The sequence below is a fragment of the Loxodonta africana genome, chromosome 22, assembly GCF_030014295.1.
Source record: "Loxodonta africana isolate mLoxAfr1 chromosome 22, mLoxAfr1.hap2, whole genome shotgun sequence".
Lineage (NCBI taxonomy): Eukaryota > Metazoa > Chordata > Mammalia > Proboscidea > Elephantidae > Loxodonta > Loxodonta africana.
Window position 1 is genome coordinate 20,606,588 of NC_087363.1, and position 21,177 is coordinate 20,627,764.

At 53.1% G+C, this 21,177-nt stretch overlaps 1 protein-coding gene across 1 annotated transcript in view; it reads right to left on the reverse strand.

Moving 5' to 3' along the window:
- The window catches only part of DNAH1 (dynein axonemal heavy chain 1), a 77,344-nt gene that overhangs the window by 13,925 nt on the left and 42,242 nt on the right, over window positions 1-21,177 (reverse strand). The window contains exons 36-53 of the mRNA XM_064274430.1: window positions 19,032-19,209; window positions 17,979-18,173; window positions 17,735-17,854; window positions 16,224-16,382; window positions 15,935-16,045; window positions 14,671-14,811; window positions 14,371-14,531; window positions 13,755-13,912; window positions 13,228-13,401; window positions 12,198-12,236; window positions 5,567-5,745; window positions 4,390-4,620; window positions 3,728-3,924; window positions 3,131-3,266; window positions 1,965-2,173; window positions 1,534-1,705; window positions 545-736; window positions 68-178 (exon numbers count right to left, since the gene is read on the reverse strand). Coding sequence (XP_064130500.1) covers window positions 68-178; window positions 545-736; window positions 1,534-1,705; window positions 1,965-2,173; window positions 3,131-3,266; window positions 3,728-3,924; window positions 4,390-4,620; window positions 5,567-5,745; window positions 12,198-12,236; window positions 13,228-13,401; window positions 13,755-13,912; window positions 14,371-14,531; window positions 14,671-14,811; window positions 15,935-16,045; window positions 16,224-16,382; window positions 17,735-17,854; window positions 17,979-18,173; window positions 19,032-19,209 — 2,863 coding nt within the window. The remainder of the gene's footprint in view (window positions 1-67; window positions 179-544; window positions 737-1,533; window positions 1,706-1,964; window positions 2,174-3,130; window positions 3,267-3,727; window positions 3,925-4,389; window positions 4,621-5,566; window positions 5,746-12,197; window positions 12,237-13,227; window positions 13,402-13,754; window positions 13,913-14,370; window positions 14,532-14,670; window positions 14,812-15,934; window positions 16,046-16,223; window positions 16,383-17,734; window positions 17,855-17,978; window positions 18,174-19,031; window positions 19,210-21,177) is intronic.

Consider the following 21,177-nt stretch of genomic DNA (forward strand, 5'->3'; position numbering starts at 1 on the left):
TGGGGAGGCGGAGGCTCCTCAGATAGGGTCAGGCATCAGGGAGGGGCTTGGGAGCAGCATCCCCAACCTTGATCTGCTCCATGGTGAGCATGGTGTCCTTGGCAGCCTCTTCCAGCAGGGGGTGCATGATCTCCAGGTCCTCCTGCATCTTGGACACATCCTCAGAAGTGCGAAGCAGCTGGCGGGGCACAGAGAGGAAAGCAGGCATGACTGGGCTGGAGAGAGAGCTGGGCCTGGGGAGGCCAGGGAGCGGGCCTCATTCATGAGTGTCGGCTGTGGCCGGCAGCTCCAGAGGCCCCCACTGGCACAGGTTACCCTGAGGACCCCAAAGGAGGGGGGTTGTCCCCTGAGAATCTGTGGGTGGCCTGCTTTGGCCTTGCCCTCGGCCAGCAGCTTTTGCTCTTTGATGAGGAAGGAAGCCACCCATTTAAACACTGTGGGCTGCAGTAAAGGCCAGGCTGGGTTGCACTGGTGTCAGGGATGAAACCAAGGGGGCCGAGCCACAGGCACAGCCCTTAGCCACAAGGCTGTGCTTGAGGTCCACCTTGTCGAGGCCACTCTTCATGCGGTTCTTGGCGGTTTTCAGCTCCTGTTTCTTCTGCCCAATGAGGATGGAGAAAATGTTGAGCAGCTCCAGGTAGCTCTTGGGTGTCACGTAGTTGTGGCGGGCCAGCTCAGCTAGGTACTCGGCACACTTACTGGCCACCGACTGGTGGATAGACACACACACCTGAATCTGTGGGGTGGGGAGACTACTGAGGCCAGCCTCTCAGAATCCCCAGTAAAGGTGGGGGGCTAGGGGCATTCATGGAAACCACTGCAGCCTGCTCCCAAGGGGGGAGCCAAGTGAAGGACCCTTGACACCCTCCCACCCACTCACTCCTGTGACTCTCAACGACTACCACATCAAGGTCGTGTATTTTGCAGATGAAAATTCCAAGTCCCAGAGAAGTCAAAGGATTTGCTCAAAGTCATACAGCTCTCAAAGGCAGAACTGACTTTGAACGTAGACCCAGGTGTCTCCCAGCCCTGAGCTCAGTGCCCTTATCACAGGCCCTATGACCTGCTTCTCTCTCAGAGCCCTAAGGCAGTGCCCCACTTGGAGGCTAGGTCTTGGGACACAGAGGCCCAAGGCCTCAGCACAGCTGGGCAGGGAAACACTGGGCTCAACCTGCCTCTCGGCCCCCAGGTGACCATCTCTCTTTCAGGTTGGATCAGACATCTCTAGCCCCACCCCATGGGTTCGTGTTGGGGGGTTCTTGGAAGGAAGCTGCCGCAGAGCCCTTACGGGATACGTGAAATGGCAACCAGGTAACTGTGTGCTCAGCATCTTGTGTCACCACGACAGCCTGTGGCACTCCCCACATTTCATAGGTGAAAAACTGAAGCACAGACAGGTAAAGCTGCCTCCCCAAAGGCTTACAGCCATTGGTAGGTCTAGAATTCTCACCCAGGCCTTGGTGACCCTGAGCCCATGGCTGAAACTAAGCAACCCTCCTCCCCTGAGGGCTTGCTCCGCACCAGGACACCTACCAGTCCTTCAGTTACTTCAGAAGTGGCCTCCAGTTCTGGGATCTCATTCAGGAACATGTTGGCCACGGACTCTAGAGCCTCTGCCGGCCACTCGTTAAACCAGTCGATGGTACAGCAATTGACCAGGGAGGGGAACTGCCTCAGGCGAGCTCGGAAGACCTCTCCGATGGGGCTGGGGGGGCCAGAGATCCAAATGAGGTGCACAGACACCAACTTACACCCCCAGGAATCTTCAGAGTGGGTCTGAACGTGCCGAGAGCACGGAAGGCAGGTCTCAGTAGCACAGCAGCCTGGACCCGATGGCATGACAGCCAGGCCCAGAGCCACTTCTCGTCTCGAGCCCAAGTGCCCAGGCCTCCAGCTTCCCCAGGGTCAGCCCCACCATACCCAGCCCTGCTGCCCCTGTGTGGCCCAGCAGTGGCTGCTCGTACCTCATGCACAGCACCATGTGGATGTTGCTACGCACGCGCCTGGTGTAGGCAGCCATGAGGTTGGCCTTGGTGGGCTGCAGGCCTTGCTCCTGGATATAGGGCCGCATGGTGTTGACGATCTGGTCCTGCTCATCCGGAGAGTAGAGGTTGGGGATGTCGCCCGAGTTCAGGACGTTGTTAATGTCCTCCAGAAAGGACTCATTCTTGATCTGGGGAGAAACGCAGGACAGGTGAGCTAAGTCTTGATGATGGCCCCTGCATGTTAGGCTCCACAATTGTGGTCTCACATGGACCCTCCCAATAGCCCCATTTTATAGACCATGCCACTGAGGCTTCAAGAAGGACCTCACAAGGGACCTCACGAGCCATGGCTCCAGTCCTTGCACCCAGGCCTCCCTACTGTAGAGACTCTGAACACAGCCACAGGGCTGTGGAAGGGCCCTGGGACCTCTCCATCCCTCCTCACAGGAGGAAATCATGGCCATAGTCAGAGACGGGCCCTTGCCCATCTCATATGGCCAGGGCCTGGCCTGTGCCAGAGGGTACCCTTGCTTTCCTAACTCAGTGGCTGCCAGAAGGGAACGCTGGGATAGAGGCAGGGCTGGAGGCAGAGGGACCTTTGGCCTAGGGTGGGGCACATTCCAGGGCTTCAGCCTAGGCCCAACCTGACTGCAAGTCATGTTCAGGTGCTGCTTTGTTTGTCCTGAGCCTTGGGGGCCCAGAGTCAAAGCTTTTCCTGCCTCTCCTTCTCTCAGAGACCCGGGGAGAAGCCTCATGCCTAGGGAGCCCCAGAGGGAACAGTCCCTAAGAGGTGAGCCATGGGTGCCCAGTACTGTGGGCAAAAGTCCTGTGGTCCTAGAGGTGGAAGCCATTGGCCAGTGAGTGGAAGCTACTTGTGGCCAGGTGTGGTGCCTGGGACCTTCTGTATCCTTGGTGCATAAGCAATGCTCTACCCTGCCCCTCTTAGCTCTGAGAGGTTGAGTTTGGCCTCATGACCCTGATCCACCCATCTGTGGCCCTGTCTGCTCTCGATGGTCCCTCCTGAGGTCTATCCTGGCTGACAGCGACCTGGGCATGGAGAACTGACCACCTTCCAGGATGCCACACTGGAATGAGGTTGTATCCAGGCCACCCTGAACCCTGCCCACTACCCGTGGCAGTAGCACCTGGGTGTCAGAGAACAGGAAGGTGATGGGCAGGTTATGCAGGCCAGCCTTGAGCAGGGCCTTCTTGACATCATCACGCCACTCAGTCATGCCATAGTTCTTGGACAGCTCAATCTGGAAGCACTCATACTCAGCCCTGGAGCAGGAATATGGGTTGGGGTGTGCCAGGAGTTTGGCCTCAGGCACTGAGGGGCTGGCCTCAGGCACTGAGCTACCTGGGGTCTTGCTCTCACCCTGGACAGACTTGTAGACTCCCCAGAACCTAAGCCTACTCTCTTGCCTCCAGGCCTTTGCTCAAGCTGTTCCCTCAGCCTGGAATGCCCTTCCGTTCTATCATCCCAGGTCTGATTCTAGGACCAGGACCACAGTCACTTCCTCTAGGAATTCCCCCTGGATGACCATAGATACGCCTTTCTCCCTACAGCACCCCAGGGCACTGCTGCTGCCTCTCCTTGACACCCAGTTTCCATTCCCTGTCCTTCCAGAAGCCCATGGACTTGGTGGGGCTGCCCCAGGCTTCCATCACTGTGCAAAAGCGTGGGTAAAACTGAGAACTTGCCACCCACCACCTACTGCCCACCATGCCTGGGCCCTCACATGTGGGAAGCCAGCCGAGTGAGGGAGCTGCGGCCACTGCCGCCCACACCCAGCAAGAGCGCGTTGCCCAGAGCCTGGCGCAGAGTGCGGCTGATGCGGCAGATGTGGCTCATGGCATCCATGAAGAGGACCAGTCTCAGCTTGGCCGTGTTGATCTGGTTGTAGTCCTCCATGTACTCCTCGATCACCTCCATCATCTGGGGGGCCAGAGTAGGGAGAGCTGGATTCCCCTGCCCCCATGCACCAGGGCCCTCCCTGACAGGGAGCTCACCACTCCCCCACGCCAGCCCTGCTCCTCCCAGGCATGGAAGGATGTAAGACCTTCAAAGGCCACATCTACAGAGTGAGGTGAGGAGAGACTCAGAAGGGTAGTCTCTGCCAAACACACTGAGGCCCGGCTCACCAGGCTGTACTGACCCTGGGACCCCGATGGGAACTGCTCCTGCCAAGCGGCTTGGAGGCAGCCCTGTGCCAGGAAAAGCCACAGACCAAGACCAAGGTCTTTTCCTGGTCTCTCGGGGGTCCTGACTGAGACCCATGGGCCTGGAGCCTAGGGGAGCAGAGTGAGAAGGACCCCACCAGGGATGGGTACCATGGTGTACAACCCTGGGACCCCACGGGAGCCCCTGGGAGCCAGGGGACACCAGCCCAGGCTCCCCCACCTTCTTCTCGTTGGTGATGAGCTCGTAGGACTTGACATCGGAGCCTGGCGACATGAAGTCCCCGTAGAGGATGGGCTGGAAGGGGCAGACCTTGTCGAAGGCCACGTCCCACCTCTCTATGCAGCTCTTGAGGAGCTGGTCGAACCAGTTGCGGTCCTCCTCGTTCACCAGCCGGTCACGGAACACACGGCAGTTCTCGTGGTACCACAGTCGCAGCAGCTGCACCTCGTCCTGTGGTCACCTCCCCACCCCCCGCCCCCGCGTCAGTACCTGCCTTCACCCTGGGCCCTCAGCCACCTCTCAAAGCTCCAAGAGTGGAGGCTGGTGGGAGCCACAGCTCCTAGGCCCCTGAACTGGGCCTAGCTGTTCCATCAAGACCCAGGTCCCCAGCAGTGCTGCTTGAAGGCATACCAACTGACCAACTGGGGACTGAGTGAGCCTCACAGTGCTGCCTGGGTCTCCCCACCTCCCAGCATCTCTAGGCAGTCATGAGCACCTCAAGTCATTGCTCCCCTCTCCTATGGCCCCCACAGCGCCCCACACCCCAAGCCTGAGAGGGATGCCTGATTCTCCTCACATCTCCCCCACCCCTCCCAGGGTAACTGGACTGCTGGCCTCCTCCCAACTCCTTTGGCTACAAGCTCAGCAAGACTGGTTTCTTTCCTGTTCACCCTGTCCTGGCCCTGGGCTCCTTACACATTGGCCTATCCATTACCCCCATGTGGGCTGCACCCCCTACCCACATGGCTCCCCATCACTCCAGCCCCCAAAGCCCCCAGAGTCTGACCCGCCTAGCACACTGACCACCCCACTGCCTGCTACCCTTCCAGCTCCTTCTACCTTGGTGTCTTTGGTTCCACAGGGCACCTACGCGCTCTCCCCTCCAAATCTTTGCACACACAGGGCCTGTACCAGGCACCCTCTTCCTCCCTAGTCTTTCCCCCAGTTCCCTCTTTTTCCCTATTGCAACCATCATTCTGGGCATGAGTTTGAGCAATATGGGGCCCAGCTGCACAAGTGTAGGGCTCTTGGGGGCATGGGGCCAGCTGTGTCCCCAGGCCCTCTCAGGGGATTGTTAGGGTAGGGAGCCTGAGATATATGGGGCCTGGGAGGGCTATGTAGGCAGCACGGTCTGCATAACATAGGCTATACCGGAGAGGGGCCGCCAGATCCTCACCTCGACCTTGGCCGCCTCGGCCATGAGCATGCCCTGGAAGACCTTGGAGAGGTCCCTCAGGTTGAAGGTATAGTGGGACTTGGCAGGTGTGGGCAGCAGCTGGGAGGTGATGGTGGAGTACACCATGATGGTGGCTTCCACAAGGGACTCAGTGAGGTGGGCAATGTTGGTGGCCCCAGCTGTAGGAAAGGAAAGTAGGGTGGGGTCACACAGGTGGGAGCTCCCTGAGCATCCTCTGCAGACTCTCACTTCACCTCGACCCCTCCACACCACACCACCCCTGGCCTTTGCTGGGGCTGCGCTCTCCTCTGGATGCCCCCACCCTAGCCTGCATACTTGGATTCTACCCATCCTTTAGCACCTTCTCAAACGCCACCTCCTTCACAACAACCCACCTCAGGGTGAGGAATCTCCCGCCCTGCGTGATCCCCCTTTCTTGCCCTGTTATAGATTGAATTGTAACCTCCCAAAACGTGTGTCATAAATCCTAACCCCTGTGTTGTCATTGGTCGCGTAGTGGTTAAGTGCTACGGCTGCTAACCAAAGGGTCAGCAGTTCGAATCCTCCAGGCGCTCCTTGGAAACTCTGTGGGGCAGTTCTACCCTGTCCTATGGGGTCGCTATGAGTGGGAATCTACTCGACAGCACTGGGTTTGGTTTGGTTTTGGTGTTGTCATTGTTAGGTGCCGTTGACTCACGGCAACCCTATGTACAACAGAACTAAACAGTGCCTGGTCCTGCACCCTCCTCACAATCATTACCGTGTTTGAGCCCATTGTTTCAGCCACTGTGTCAATCCACCTCATTGAGGGTCTTCTTCTCTTTCACTGACTCTCTACTTTACCAAGTATGATGTCCTTCTCCACGGACTAATCCTGTCTGACAACATGCGCAAAATATGTGAGACAAAGTCTCACCACTCTCCCTTCTAAGGAGATTCTTGCTGTACTTCTTCCAAGACAGGTTTTTTCCTTCTTCTGGCAATTCATGGAATATTCAATATTCTTTACCAACACCACAATTTTAAAGTGTCAATTCTTTATTCATTGTCCAGCTTTTGCATGCAAATGAGGCGATTTAAAATACCACAGCTTGGGTCAGGCACACCTTAGTCCTTAATGTGACATCTTTGCTTTTTAACCCTTTAAAGAGGTCTTTTGCAGCAGATTTTCACAATGCAATACATCCTTTGATTTCTTGACTGCTGCTTCCATGGGTGTTGATTGTGGATCTAAGTAAAATGAAATCCTTGACAACTTTAATCTTTTCGCCTTTTATCATGATGCTGCTTATTGGTCCAATTGTAAGGATTTTTGTGTTCTTTATGTTGGGGTGTAATCCACACTGAAGGCTGTAGCCTTTGATCTTTATCAGTAAGTGATTCAAGTCCTCCACACAACCAAAGCTGTGTCATCTGTATATCATAGGTTGTTAATGAGTCTTCCTCCAATCCTGATGTCCTGTTCTTCTTCATATAGTCCAGAGTCTCGGATTATTTCCTCAGCATAGAGACTAAGTATGGTGAAAGGATACGACTCTGACGCACACCTTCCTGACTTTAAACCATGCAGTATTCCCTTTTTCTGTTCAAACGACTGCCTCTTGGACTATGCACAGGTTCTTCATGAGCACCATTAAATGTTCTGGAATCCCCATTGTTCGTAATGTTATCCATAATTTGTTATGATCCACACAGTAGAATGCCTTTGCATAGTCAATAAAACACAGGTAAACATCTTCCTGGTATTTTCTGCTTTCGGCTGAGATTTATATAACATCAGCAATGATATCCCTCATTCCACGTCCTCTTCTAAATCCAGCTTGAATTTCTGGCAGTTCCCTGTCAATATACTGCTATAACCGATTTTGAATGATCTTCAGCAAAATTTTACTTGCATGTGATATTAATGATATTATTTGGTGATTTCCGCATTCTGTTGGATCACCTTTCTTTGGAATGGGCACAAATATGGGTCTCTTCCAGTCGGCTGGCCAGGTAGCTGTCTTCCAAATTTCTTGGCATAGACGAGTGAGCACTTCCAAGTGTTGCATTCATTTGTTGAAGCATCTCAACTGATATTCTGAAATTTCCTACAGCCTTAATTTTCACCAATACCTTCAGTGTGGCTTGGACTTCTTCCTTCAGTACCATTAGTTTTTGATCATATGCTACCTCCTGACATGGTTGAATGTCACCCAATTCTTTTTGGTACAGTGACTCAGTATATTCCTTCCACCTTTTGATGCTTCCTTCGTCATTGAATATTTTGCCCATAGAATCCTTCACTATTGTAACCTGATGCTTGAGTTTTTCCTTCAGTTCTTTCAGCTTGAGAAATGCCGAGGGTGTTCTTCCCTTCCAGTTTTTTAACTCTAGGTCTTTGCACACTTCATTATGATACTTTACTTTGTTTTCTCAAGCCGCCCTTCGAAATCTTCTGTTCCGCTCTTTTACTTCATCAATTCTTTCACTCTTTTTAGCTACTCTATGTTCAAGAGCAAGTTTCAGAGTCTCTTCTGACATCCATTTTGGTCATTTCTTTCTTTTTTGTCTTTTTAATGATCTTTCGCTTTCTTCATGTACAATGGCCTTGATGTCATCCCACAACTCGCCTGGTCTTCAGTTGTTAGTGTTCAAGGCATCAAATCTATTCTTGAGATGGTCTCTAAGTTCAGGTGGTATATACGCAAGGTTGTGCTTTGGCTCTCCTCGACTTGTTTTCATTTTCTTCAGCTTCAACTTGAACTTGCATATAAGCAATTGATGGTCTATTCTGAAGTCTGCCCCTGGCCTTGTTCTAACTGATGATATTGAGCTTCTCCAACCTCTCTTTGCAAAGATGTAGTTGATTTGATTCCTGTGTGTTCCATCCAGTGAGGTCCACATGTATAGTCGGTGTTTATATTGTTGAAAAATGGTATCGGTAATAAGTCATTGGTCTCGTAAAATTCTATCATGCAATCTCCAGCATTGTTTCTATCACCGAGGCCATATTTTCCAACTACAGATCACTCTTTGTTTTCAACTTTCACATTCAATCACCAGTAATTATCAATGCATCTTGAATACATGTTTCACCAATTTCAGACTGAAGAAGCTGGTAAAAGTGTTCGAATTCTTCATATTTGGCCTTAGCGACTGGTGCGTAAATTTGAATAATAGTCACATTAATTGGTCTTCCTTGTAAGTGTATGGATATTATCCTATCACTGACAGCGTTGTACTTCAAGGCTGATCTTGAAATGTTCTTTTTGACAATGAATTCAACACCATTCTTCTTCAATTGTAATTTCTGGAATAGCAGACCATTCAGAATGGCCAACACCAGTCCATTTCAGCTCACTAAGGCCTGGGATATCTATCTTTATGCATTCCATTTCATTTTTGACAACTTCTAATTTTCCTAGATTTGTACTTTATACACTCCAAGTTCCAATTATTAATGGATATTTGCAGCTGTTTTGTATCATTTTGAGTCGTGCTACATCAGTAAACGAAGGTCCTGAAAGCTTGATTCCAGCCACTTCATCAAGGTCGACTCTACTTTGATGGGGCAGCTCTTCCCCAGCCATATTTTGACTTCCAACCTGAGGGGCTCATCTTGTGGCACTATATCAGACAGTGCTCCGCTGCTATTCAGAAGGTTTTCATTGGCCAACTTTTTTTAGAAGTAGATCACCAGGTTCTTCCTAGTCTGTCTTAGTCTAGAAGTTCTGCTGAAACCTGTCCACCATGGGTGACCCTGCTGGTATTTGAATACCAGTGGCATAGCTTCCAGCATCACAGCAACACACAAGCCACCACAGTACTGCAGAATGACAGTCAAGTGGTGGCTAACCCCTATACCCGTGGTTATGATCCCCTTTGGGAATGGAATTCCTTTGTTATGTTATGAGACAGGGTTAATGTTGGTTATGTCTTAAATCAATCTCTTTTGAGATACGAAAGAGCAGATTAAGCCAGCCAGCCAGTCAGCAAGCACACAGAGATGGGGGAAGATAGATACCATGTCAAGGAATGGAAGCTGAAAACAGAAAGGAACTTCCCCCGGAACCAAAAGAGAGAGACAGAGAGAAGCTTCCTCTTGAGCCAGCACCCTGAATTCAGACTTCTAGTCTCCTAAACTGTGAGAAAATAAATTGATTCATTAAAGCCACCCACTTTGGTATTTCAGCAGCACTAAGATACACTCCCTACTGCACACATAGCTTATCAGTGCGTGGGTGCGCTGAGATGCATTCACAGAAGGGGGCACTAGTGGAGTCAGTGCTGAGCAGATCCCAGATCTGAAAATGAGCCAGCTCTGAGCCACACCCAGCAGGGTGCTGGGTTCGCTGTTGACCGGCTTCTGGAGTGTGCGATGGTGATTGTGCTGGGGCCTGGAGTTCAGGCCTGACCTTCAGGCTCATCTCCATCTTTGGAGCTGCTGCAACCTCCAGCCTGCATTTTAACCAATGGCAGAACACTGTTGCTTGTTCTTTGGAACCTGATTCTTTGCTGAGAGCCAAAATTCCATTGGTGTGAACTTCAGGGAGTGGAGCCCCCAGAAAGGGAAAGCAGGAAATGGGGCAGGAGGGCTCACTAGCCCCAGAGAGGGGCTCACCCACTAACAGAGGCACTGCCTAGGTGCTGAGGACAGAGAGTGACCCAAACAGACACACTCCCGGCCCTCCACAGGCTGACATTCTGGTGGGGGAGACAATGAACAGATCATCTGCAAAACAGGCAGCACAGGGGTGAGGAGACATGCTATGGAGAAACTTCCAGCTGAAGAGAGGTGAGGAGTGCCACGACCGAGGGAGGCATGTTTGCTGGGGGGGTCTTATTGAGAAGGGGACATCCAAACAGAGACCTGAAGAAGGGAGAGGCCAACCATGCACATAACTGCAGAGAGAGTGTTCCAGGCAGAGGGGTCAGCAAGGACAAAGGCCCTGAGGTAAGAGCACACTAGGGTGTCCAGGAACAGCAAGGGGGGAGTGCAGGTGGAGCCGAGATCAGAGACGGGGTGAGGGGTGGCCGAGGACATTGTTGGGACTTGAGTTTTTGCCTGGATGGGATGGTTGAGCAAAGGAGGGACCTGACTTAATGTTCTAATGGGTCCCTCTGGCTGCAAGTGGAGGATGGACTGACTGTAGGGGGTGAAGGGAGCAGCGGGGAGGCCAGGGAAGGGGTGGTGAGCAGGGCCAGATTCGGGATGTACTCTGAAGGGAGAGCCACCAGAATCTCCTGACAGAATAAATGTGGGAGTGCTTGTGGGGGTAGGGATCAGATTCTTGCCTCAAGTTTCTGGAAGGCTGGGGTTGCCATCAGCTGAGTTGAGAAGAGTGTTGGGGCACGGAGGCAGGTCAGGAGTTTGGCTTTGGACGTGTTAAGTCTGAGATGCCTGGTGGACATCCGAGAGGAGATGTGGAGTCTGGGGGTCAGGGGTGAGGTCTGGGCTGAGGACAGGAATTTGGGTGTTGTAAGCACAAAGATGGTGGCTACAGCCAGGTAAGGATGGGACCATCCATGGATAGAGTGTAGTAAGAGACAGGAAGCTGGAGACCAAGCCTGGTCAGTCTTGAGAGGGCACATCAGTCAGAAGGGACACCCAGGGAGGGAGGAGGGCTCCAAGAGGGGGTGCCAACCTGGTCAGCGTTGCTGACAAGCCAGGAAGGATAAGGACCACAGCTGACCAGTGGTCTGGCCACGTGGAGGCCATTGGTGATGAGGACAAGGGCACTCTCAGGGGAGTGGATGGGCTCAAGAGAAAAGTGGGGGGGGACAGTGCTATCAGGAAGAGACCACACTTTTGAGGAGTTTTCAGGAGCTGTCATGGTAAGGAAAGGAATGAGGCAATGGTCAGGGGTGGATGTAAGGGGGCCAAGTGAGGTTGTTCTGTGTGTGTGAAGATGGGAGAAATCAGGACACATTTGTATGCTGATGGAATGGCCCAGTGGACGGGGGGAATACTGTTTTTGGAGGAGTGGGGGATGGGGAGCCACGTCCTTGAGCAGGTGAGGAGGATGGGAGTTTGGTCAAGAGAAGGGGTTGGCCTCCACTGGGGGCAGGGAAGTTCGTTCCCAGGAACAAGACGAGGAGGCCTGAGGTAAGTACGTGAAAAAGGAGGCCACAAGTGGGTATTGTCTTCTGATGGCCCCTGTCAGCTGAAGGGAGAGAAAAGGACCAAGGTCTGAAGTGGTCAGTTGCCCCGCCCCGCTGCATTGTGCAAGAGAACTGCCCCCCACTGCAACTCGCTCCTGGCTCTCCTGCTCAGGCCCGCTCCTTGGAGCTGGTATTCTTGCTCTTTGGAGGCTTTACCTCTTACATGGGGGCGGGGCGGAGGGGGGGGGGAGCAGTTAGTTGGATTCCTTCATTCATTTATTGAACTTAACTTACTTTGCATCTGCTACCGATCATTAACCAGGTGCTGAGGGGCTGACTGGCTGTGTGAATGGGTGAAGCTTACGGAGGCAGATGGCGCCCTGCGAATCTGCACTTTGGCACCCAGTGGCCCAAGGTCCTCACACGAACCTGAGATGGTTCATTTTGGCCCCTGGTGCCCAGCCTCAGCCACACCCAGCTGGAGCCCACACCTCCCCCTGGAACCAGCACCTCCTCCCCAGCCAGGCCCTCCCCAGCCTGCACTTACGCACTGGCTCCCGGTAACTCTTTTCTCCGAGGAGTCCATCTAGAGGGTTGAGGGAGAGACATGGGGCTCAGAGTTAGGTGGACCCCTTGCTACCCATCTCAGCTGACTGTACCCAGCTGAGAAGCTCCCTTGCAGTCACCTGTCAGCCCCCCCCAAAAGGTAGACATGCAGGTAAGTCCTAGCCAACAGCTCCTGAGAGCAGGTCAGGCCAGGACAGAGGAGGGAAGGGCTGACTTCCATGCCACACCACCCGGCTCAGTGCCAAGTGGAGTTCAAAGGTCAGAGTATGTGTTGGGTGGGTGGGGGACTGGAAAGGGCAAGAATGGCATCCCGGGGCAGACTTTTCCCCAAGCCTCACGGAAGATCAGGACCACTTTGTCCCTTCTATCTTGGTGGCTTTTCCTAATTTACAAAAGTAATATCCTTCCACCAGTGTTTCTGGACAAGTACTGACAAAAACCCAAAACCCACTGCCATCGAGTCAATTCTGACCCATAGCGACCCTGTAGGACAGAGCAGAACTGCTCCAGAGGGTTCCCAAGGAGCGCCTGCCTGGGAGATTCAAACTGCCGACCATTTGGTTAACAGCCGATCTCTTAACCACTACACCACCAGGGTTTCCAGTACTGACATATGTGTGTATGTATGTGGTGAGTTCATGTGCGTTGCTGTTAGTGGCCGTGGAATCAATTCCAACTCATGGCGTATGTATACATCATATATTCAGCAATCTCCAGGTTCCAGGCCCCATGCTAGATGCTCTGAACACAATATTTTACTTAATCCTCAAAACTTGGGGTAGTGGGTTTTTTTTGCCCATTTTAGAGACGAAGGAATTGAGGCTCAGAGAGCTTCATAAATTTGCCAAAGGTAACATAACTGAGTAAGGGAAGAAGCCAGGATTGAGGTCAGTCATTCAGCCACTATATCCTTTCCAGCAGCTGCCCTTAGCATGGTTTACCTGGCCTGGGCTTCTGCCCTTGCCCGTGGCCTTCTGCGCCCAGGCCCCTCAGTCCTGCCCCACACTCACCCATCCAACTGCCCAGGATGGTAGAGAAGATCTGCTTCTTGCTGACCTCATCCATCTCTGCGAAGGACAGGTAGTTGAAGTGGCGCGTCAGCCGCGGGGTGATGGTGTTCCTGCCCCCGCCCGGGGGGCCCATGGCACAGACAAAGTTGATGTCTACCAAGTTCTTAAAGGCACCTGGAGCGGGGTGAGGGTGGGCAGTGAGGAGCGGGCCCTGCACAGGGCTACGTTATGACTTCCATGAGCCCTGGGCACTCTTGCGTTTATGGGCTTCCTCCTCCATAAAAAATATTAAAAATTATATTTTTTGACTGTATCAGTATAAAGACAAATGTATTAATATTACATATTAAAACATTTTCTTTGACTTAAAAGTTCATTTTTCATAGCTTTTAAAGGAACTTAAAACGTTTTCTTCAGCCCCTGAAAGTTCTGTGGGCCCCGGGTCCTGTGACGGCTGTGCCTAGCGGAGTGTCAGCCTGCCCAGCACACCCCCGCACCCCACTGGCCCTGCCCCAGCCCACACGCACCGATGATCTTGCGGTCGTACCAGCCGCCGTGGTCCATCCACTGGCGCAAAAGCTCGATGGGTGGCTGGGCACCATATGTCTCCAAAGCTGGCATGTTCAGGTCATCGATGAAGAAGATGAAGTTGCGCCCCAGGGGCGGCCCAAACACACCCTTCCGCCTGCAGGGAGGGGCTGCGTGAGCCCAGCGCCAGTGGGCACAGGTCCTCTGAGATTCCCAGGGTGGCAGGATGGCATCTCTGGCTCTGGGAAGCCCTCCCTAATTTCCGCCTGCTCCGAATTGCTAGACCTCTTGACCAGCCCTTTGTCCCTGAATACCCTGGGACACTAGGCCTGGCTAAGTCTGAATCTTGCCTCCCAGCCTTCTCAAAGGTAGCCTTACACCTCCACCCTAACTCTGCTTGGGTGCCCAGCCCAGGGTGAGCCCCCACCAAGAGGCTCTGTAGGAATTCTAACGGAGAAAGGGCTCTAGAAGGGTCTGCAAGGGGACTCAGGGTCCCTCAAGGAGCAGCCAGCTTCCCCCAGGAGGTTTCGGCAAATCTAGGTGGGAATGTGAGACCACAGCTGGCTCAGCCAGGCTGAGGGGACATTGGGGCTGAGGAAGAACAGGGTGTCCTGCCTCTTGTCCAACTTGCTGTCGATGAGGTCCTGGGTCTGGTTGGCCGAGGTACGGGCAGAGAAGGTCAGGAAGTGGCTGATGTACTCCAGCGGCAGGTTCTTGAGGAGCTTGTCAGCAATGGTGAGTGTCTTCCCTGTGCCTGTCGGCCCAATGCACAGCACCTAGGAATATGGAGAGCAGGCGGGCAGAGCGTTCTCACGGGGTTCAGTACACAGTAGAATCCGCCACCTGCTCAGCATGAGGGGCTGGCCACCCCCGACCTGGGCCTTGGAGTGGGTGAGGCGGGGTGGGGGCACGCACAGGCTTGTGGTTGGTGAGCAGCAGGCCCAGCAGGTAGGACATCTGCACGGTGTCCATGGTGGGCACGATGATGTCGCAGTAGTTGGTGTCAGGTACCATGGTGAATGGAGCCGAGGAGTCCATCCACTTCACCCAGGCAACCTGGGGCCACAGAGGGCTCAGAGAAGAGCCGGAGCCCCTGCCCACCCCATCCCTGGCTCTGGCCCCTACTGCCAAGTGCAGCAGGGTAGCAAGGAGCTTTGCCAATGGGTTTTAACAACAGCACCCAGCTGAGGAGCTGGTTCTACCAGAAATAGGAAGCCCTATGCCCTGCTGTCTTCATGGGGTGGGGGCTCCCAGCACAAACCACCAGGAATGGGGGGCTTTTGCACACAGCTGCCCAGGGTAGGGGCTCCCTTAAGACTGGCAGTCCGTGGGTCTCTGGGTGCGGACATGCTCTAGGAATTGGATAACCCAGAACACGAAGGTCTTTGCTATTTGGCTTCAGGCTACTTAAAGGGTATGGGATCTGAACCCCTCTATCAGCTGTGGGGTGTCAGCTGGATACTGTGAGGTCACCTGGCCCAGCTTCCCCCACCATCCCTGCCTGCATGAATCCCTTCACCCATGACCCCGCTCTGGCCTGCAGATCTCCCTCAATGGCCGAACCAACGCATTCCCCTGGGGACAATTCTGACCATTAGACCCAAAAGTGCTCTGTGTGTCCCCCCCAGCAAGGCCTCTGCACAGGGACCGTCAGATCCCCACGGTCACCTCTCTGCCTCCCTTCTCCTGGATTGGGGTCCTGATCCTGGAACATAGATGGGCTCATGATGCCCTTGCTGGCCAACAGTAGGGATGAGAACACCAAGGCGGCCACCGAAAGCTTGGCCCTGACCCCTGGGAAGCTCAGCACCTGGGCAAATGGGGATTTTAAATACAACTGATGTGGTCAAGTCCCTGGACTCAACGTCAACACAGAGGAGGTAGTGTGGCTGGAAGGAAGGCACTCTGATATTTCCCAGCCCCAGGTTCAAGTCCAGCTCTGCTGCTGACTGGCTGGGAGTAACTGTCCTGAACCTCAGTTTGCTTGTCAGGAAAATGGGCACAATAGCCACCTTGTGGGGCTGTGAGGAACCATAAGATGATGCAAATAACCCTCTAGCCTGAGACCTAGTGGCCGACAACATGGCCTCCTCTCTGGTCATGTTTCAAAAAGGAGAACAGCCCCCACACAGTGGAGTCCTCCCTGCCCTGTCCTGTTGGGGGGTGGGCCTATGGCCACCTGCTTGATGCTCTCTTCCTCTTCGTCTTCATCTTCACTGGTGTTGCTGATCCCCCCGTCCTCCAGCCTATAATCGAACACCAGCCCCTCTTCCGGGAAGCACATAGTCAGCTGCAAGGGACCAGAAGGAAAATTTGGCTGTGAGGACCAGGAGGTTTGGGTGGCCCCAATCCCTTCTCCCAAGGCTTGTCCCTGGCAGCCTGGGCCTGGTGGATGTCCCCCAGACACTCGGCATTTGTCACCCGCATCCCGGATCTCAGAGCCCAGGCCTAGTGGCTGTTCCTCTCACGTTGTGGATCGCCATCCTGTCCCTCAGCCACTGACTGAAGTTGACGCGGCTTGTGCTGTCCCCTGTGGCGCCCACACTCCAGACCAGGGAGAAGACGAACCAGGGCTCGATCAGCTCTGGGATGCGACTCAGCTTTTCAGAGGTTACTTTCTTGAGACCCTGGGGACAGAGGGAACAGCATCAGGCTAAGGCAATGGTATAGAGTGAATTGTGTTCCCCCCAAAATACACGTTGGAATCCTAGCCCCTGTACCTGTGAATGTAATCCCTTGGGAATAGGGTTTTCTTTGTTATGTTAATGAGGCCATATTTGTGTAGGGGTCTCCTAAAGCTTTTCACTTCTGAGTGATAAAAAGAGCAGCAGAAGACACAGGAGTGGGCGTACAAAGGGGGAAGACAGGCTATCTGACGGTGAAGGAGGCAAAAACTCCAAGGATGGCAGGTTACTAGAAGATGAAATACTATCGGGCCACATGCTGAATTTGGTCTTCTGGCCTCCCAAACTGTGAGAAAATAAATTTCTGTTCTTTAAGTCACCACTGTGGCATTTCTGTTACAGCAACACTAGGTAACTAAGAGGCGTATCTAAGGTATGGCACGTTCCCCGGGTGCCACTGAGCAGTTTCTGTTAACCGGTACGGCCCAACGTCCTTCCTCAAGCATGGCAGACAGAGAGGCGTAGTGGGGGGAGGTACAGAGGGGGGCACTTGCCCACAGGTGCAAGTCCAAGGGGGCGCCAGACGGGGCGTGGAATGATATCCTGAGGTGCCACAAATAAAACAGGCTCCTGACTGAGGCAGCCGGACAAAAAGAGGGAAGGAAGGCATTTCTGCTGAAGGGTTTTCAATGCCTAAACCAAAAAACCCATTGCTGTCGAGTCGATTCCAACTCATAGTGACCCTATAGGACAGAATAGAACTGCCCCATAGAGTTTCCAAGGAGCGAGTGCCTGGTGGACTTGAACTGCCGATGTTTTAGTTGGCAGCCGTAGCACTCAATCACTACACCGCCAGGATTTCCTATCAATGCCTATTCATCTTGAAATTGGAAGGGGGGGGCGTAACTTAGAGATTGCCCATGAGCACTCATCACCCTCCCTGTGAGGCTCTGTGAGGACACCATTTTGGTGCTTGCCGTAGGTGCTATTTTCCCTAAATACGCCTCTATACTAAGACAGACAGGAGCTGCACTGAGTGTCCTGAGGAAGCCACACCTTGGCCTCCACCATGTTGTTGTTGTTGTTTTTTTTTTTTCCCACATCTTCTTGTGGTAAAGGCATGTGTCTGTCCAGCCCACAAGTCCCTTTCCTGAGAATTCCCTGTGATGGCTGGGCCCTGGGCTAGGTCTGCGCTTGGAGGCCTTGCCCAGTGATCATAGCAGACTGGTCCTGGGTGGTCCAGTGACCCACGGTGGGCCAACTTGATTCTCTCTTCCAGGGAGGTCAGAGGGCCCGGGCAAGGAGAGCAGGGGGCAGGAGAGGCCAGCCCTCAGCCCCACTGTTCAGGGCCATACCTCTTTGGGCAGAAAGGGCTTGAAGAAGCAGTCCAGCAGCTTGAGGAGACTCATGGTCAGGTTGCTGTTGGTTGAGGTGATCACCTCCTTCACTGAGATCCTAATGAAGGCGATGGATTCCTGCAGGGGGCAGTCCCCAGGGCATAGTCAGCTCTTGCGGCCAGCTTTCCTGGCTGGCTCTTGTGGCTGGTGGCTGCCGTGCCCTGCTGCCCCACCTGGGCTAGGCACGCGTGGCCTTACTTACCTCCAGGAAGTTGTCAAAGAGGCCCTTGAACTGTTCCTCATAGGGCCTCAGGAAGAGGGGGAGCTTCTTCAGCCAACACTCGACAAAGGGCATGAGCCCCAGGATGCTGGGCTCCAGGTACACCATGCCACAGCGGGACACTGTGGCTGGTGAGGCCACTGCCAGGTCCTGTACCTCAAACATCATGGTCATCGCCTGGCACCAAGATGAGCCAGGTGAGTGGGCTGGCTGCCAGCCCCTGGGGCCAGCAGTGGGTGCAGAAGTGTGCGAAGGGGTTGCTCGTCCTGCTGTGAGCAGGCCGTGGGGCAGGGACTGTGCTGGAGAGGGAGGCAGGAACCCTGAGGAGGACCCAAAGTCGGGAGATCACGGGTACTTTCTGGCCAGCCTGTGGGCAGGGCATTTTGGAGCCCAGAGGCCTGGGGAAATCTGATGAGAGCCGTGTGCTCTACTATAAAGCCTCATACCTGTGAATAGACTCACACTTTTGCACTGACTTCCAGGTGTCCTCAGAAGGACTCGAGGTCCCGGCTCAGTGCAGACACCAAAAACTGTTCTTATGCCCAGGTGAGACCCCTTTTTCTCTGAGAGCTGCTCCTCACACATTAGGCAGGCCCTGAAGCCAGGTCTATACCACCCACCCACAGGCCCCAGCACGCTGCCAGGAGTGGAGTGGATGCCTGACCCACTCTGGGGTGATATGGCTGAAAGTGGGCCTGGGAGACACAAGGCAGTGCCAGCCTAGGAGCAATGGGATGGTCTGCTGGGCCCTGGGCTTGGAGCCTCACAGGAAATGGATACGCTGAAAGTGCAGCATGCAACAGCTGTGCAGGACACAGCGTTGGTGCGAGAGCTCAGGGTCTGGGAGGGTACTGGGAGCGGTGCCTGAGCCCCCACCGGCTGGTTGGCTGCTGGCTGGGTCACGAGGACTGCCTGAGAGGCAGCTTTGGCCCAGAAAGGGAGGGACGGGGTGGGGTGGGGATGAGGTTTAGCCAGCACAGTTTGGCCTCCTGTCCTGCCCCCCTAGTTGCTGGGTGAGTGGACAGGTGGACACACCTCCGTGAGCTTGATGATCTCCCCAGAGCTGAGGCACAGCTTCTTGTTGTCGTCCAGCACTGTGTTCATGTTCTCAATCCAGACGGCATCCACTGGCCCATCGAACATGTACCACTTCTTGTTGGTGTCGGATGTGATGGCCCCCATTCGGATGAGGGAGGGGAAAATCCCGTCTGTCCTGCAGCCACCAGGTAGGAGAGGGCTGAGAGCGCCAGGGAGGCAGGGCAGCATGCATAGCTGGCTGCCAGGGAAACCCGGTCGCCAGGCTGACCCTGCTCTGCTTTGTTTTTCTTTAATATCTTCATTCATTTTAAAATTACAAAAGGAAAAATGGGACTTTTTGGTGTAACGTGGTATAACATGGTGTAACATGCTTATATCCCCTTTCTGCTAAATCACCACTAAAGTTACATTAAAGTAAGACGAAAGGTGATATTCCAAAAGGAAATGGGGGAGAAGTCAACTGCAGAAATGGAGGCTCACACAGTTTTGAAAGATGGAAAGAGTTAGGGGACGTAACTGAAAGAACAGAGAAAGTGGGGGACAAGGGGTGGGTTGTGAGAAGCAGCTGGTTCCTGCCACAGAACTCAGGAAGGCTCAGACTTCAGAGGCACCAGGTGCCAGGGAAGGGGGTACTGGGGGATGTGTTGCTGGTCTGACCCCCAGATCCCCAGCTACCACAGGAGCCTGGAGAGGGTGGGTTGAGGCCATTTACCAGAAATGAGGGAAGTAGTACAGGCCCACATTCAGAAAGATGGGTGAACCCCTCCCCTCATCATCCCCATCTCCCACTGGGTTCTAAGAACAGTGGAGCCCAGCAGACAACCCCAACAGGAGACTAGAGGCTTCTTTAGAGAAACAGAACAGCCCCAGAGAAAAAACCTTCAGGTGCTGACATTTGGGGGTCTCCACCCAGCTGGCCTACAGAGAAGCCACCCACACAGACTCACCTACCCACCCAGTAGTTCCACACAGTCCAGATGACTAGACTATTGAGAAGGCCTCCAGTATGAACATGGAGACTAACACAAATAAACAGAAACAAAAGAACCAGAGGAGAGGAGAAAAACATAAAAATTAAACAATCAAAAGAGTTAGAAGATAAAGTAAATAAAATCTTCCAGAAAGTTGTACAAAGAAAGACCCAGGGATGGACAATAACAAAACAAAACCAAATTGTTGCCGTTGAGTCGATTTTGACTCATAACAACCCTAGAGAACAGAACAGAACTGCCCCATAGGGTTTCCAAGGAGCACCTGGTGGATTCGAATTGCTGACCTTTTAGTTAGCAGCCATAGCTCTTAACCACTACGCCACCAGGGTTTCCAGGTATGAACAACAGGAAACAAAATTAAAGGACCAATCCAGAAGGTCTAAAATCTGATGAATGGGTGTTCCAGAAAGAAAGGCTGGAGGAAACGGAACAAGGACATTATCAAAGGCATAATTAAAGAAAATGTCCAGATCAGGGTGAAGGAACTTTTTCTTAAAGGGCCAGATAATAAATATTTTAGACTTTGCAGGCCATATGGTCTCTATTACAACTACTCGACTCTGCTACTGCGAGATAGTAGCCACAGATAATACATAAACAAATTGATGTGACTGGGCAGTTCTACTCTGTCCTATAGGGTCGCTATGAGTCGGAATCGACTGGATGGCAATGGGTTTGGTTTGGGTTTGGTGTTCCAATAAAATTTTGTTTACAAAAACAGGTGGCTGGCTGGATTTGCCCCAAGGGTCATAGTTTGCCAACCGCTGGTCTAGGCGGAAAGGACCCACTGACTTCCTTAACAATACATAGAAGAAGAATTCACACTAGGGCATATCATCAAGAAATTTCATCATATTGTCATAAACAGGGGATCCTGAAAGCATCTAGAAATAAGAAAATAAGTCCCACTGGGAATCTGAATGACGGCAGGCACTGGCAGTCAGTACAGCAAAGCCTTAAATATTCCCAGGGGAAAAGAGTTTCAGCCTGGAATTCTATACCCAGCCAAACGATCAACCATGCACAAAGGTAGAATAAACGTGCTTCCAGACATGTGAAGGCTCAAGAATCTCCCCTTTATGCACCTTTTACAGGAAGCTTCTAGAGGATGAGCTCTTCTAATTGAGGGGTGCAAACCAAGAAAGAGGAAG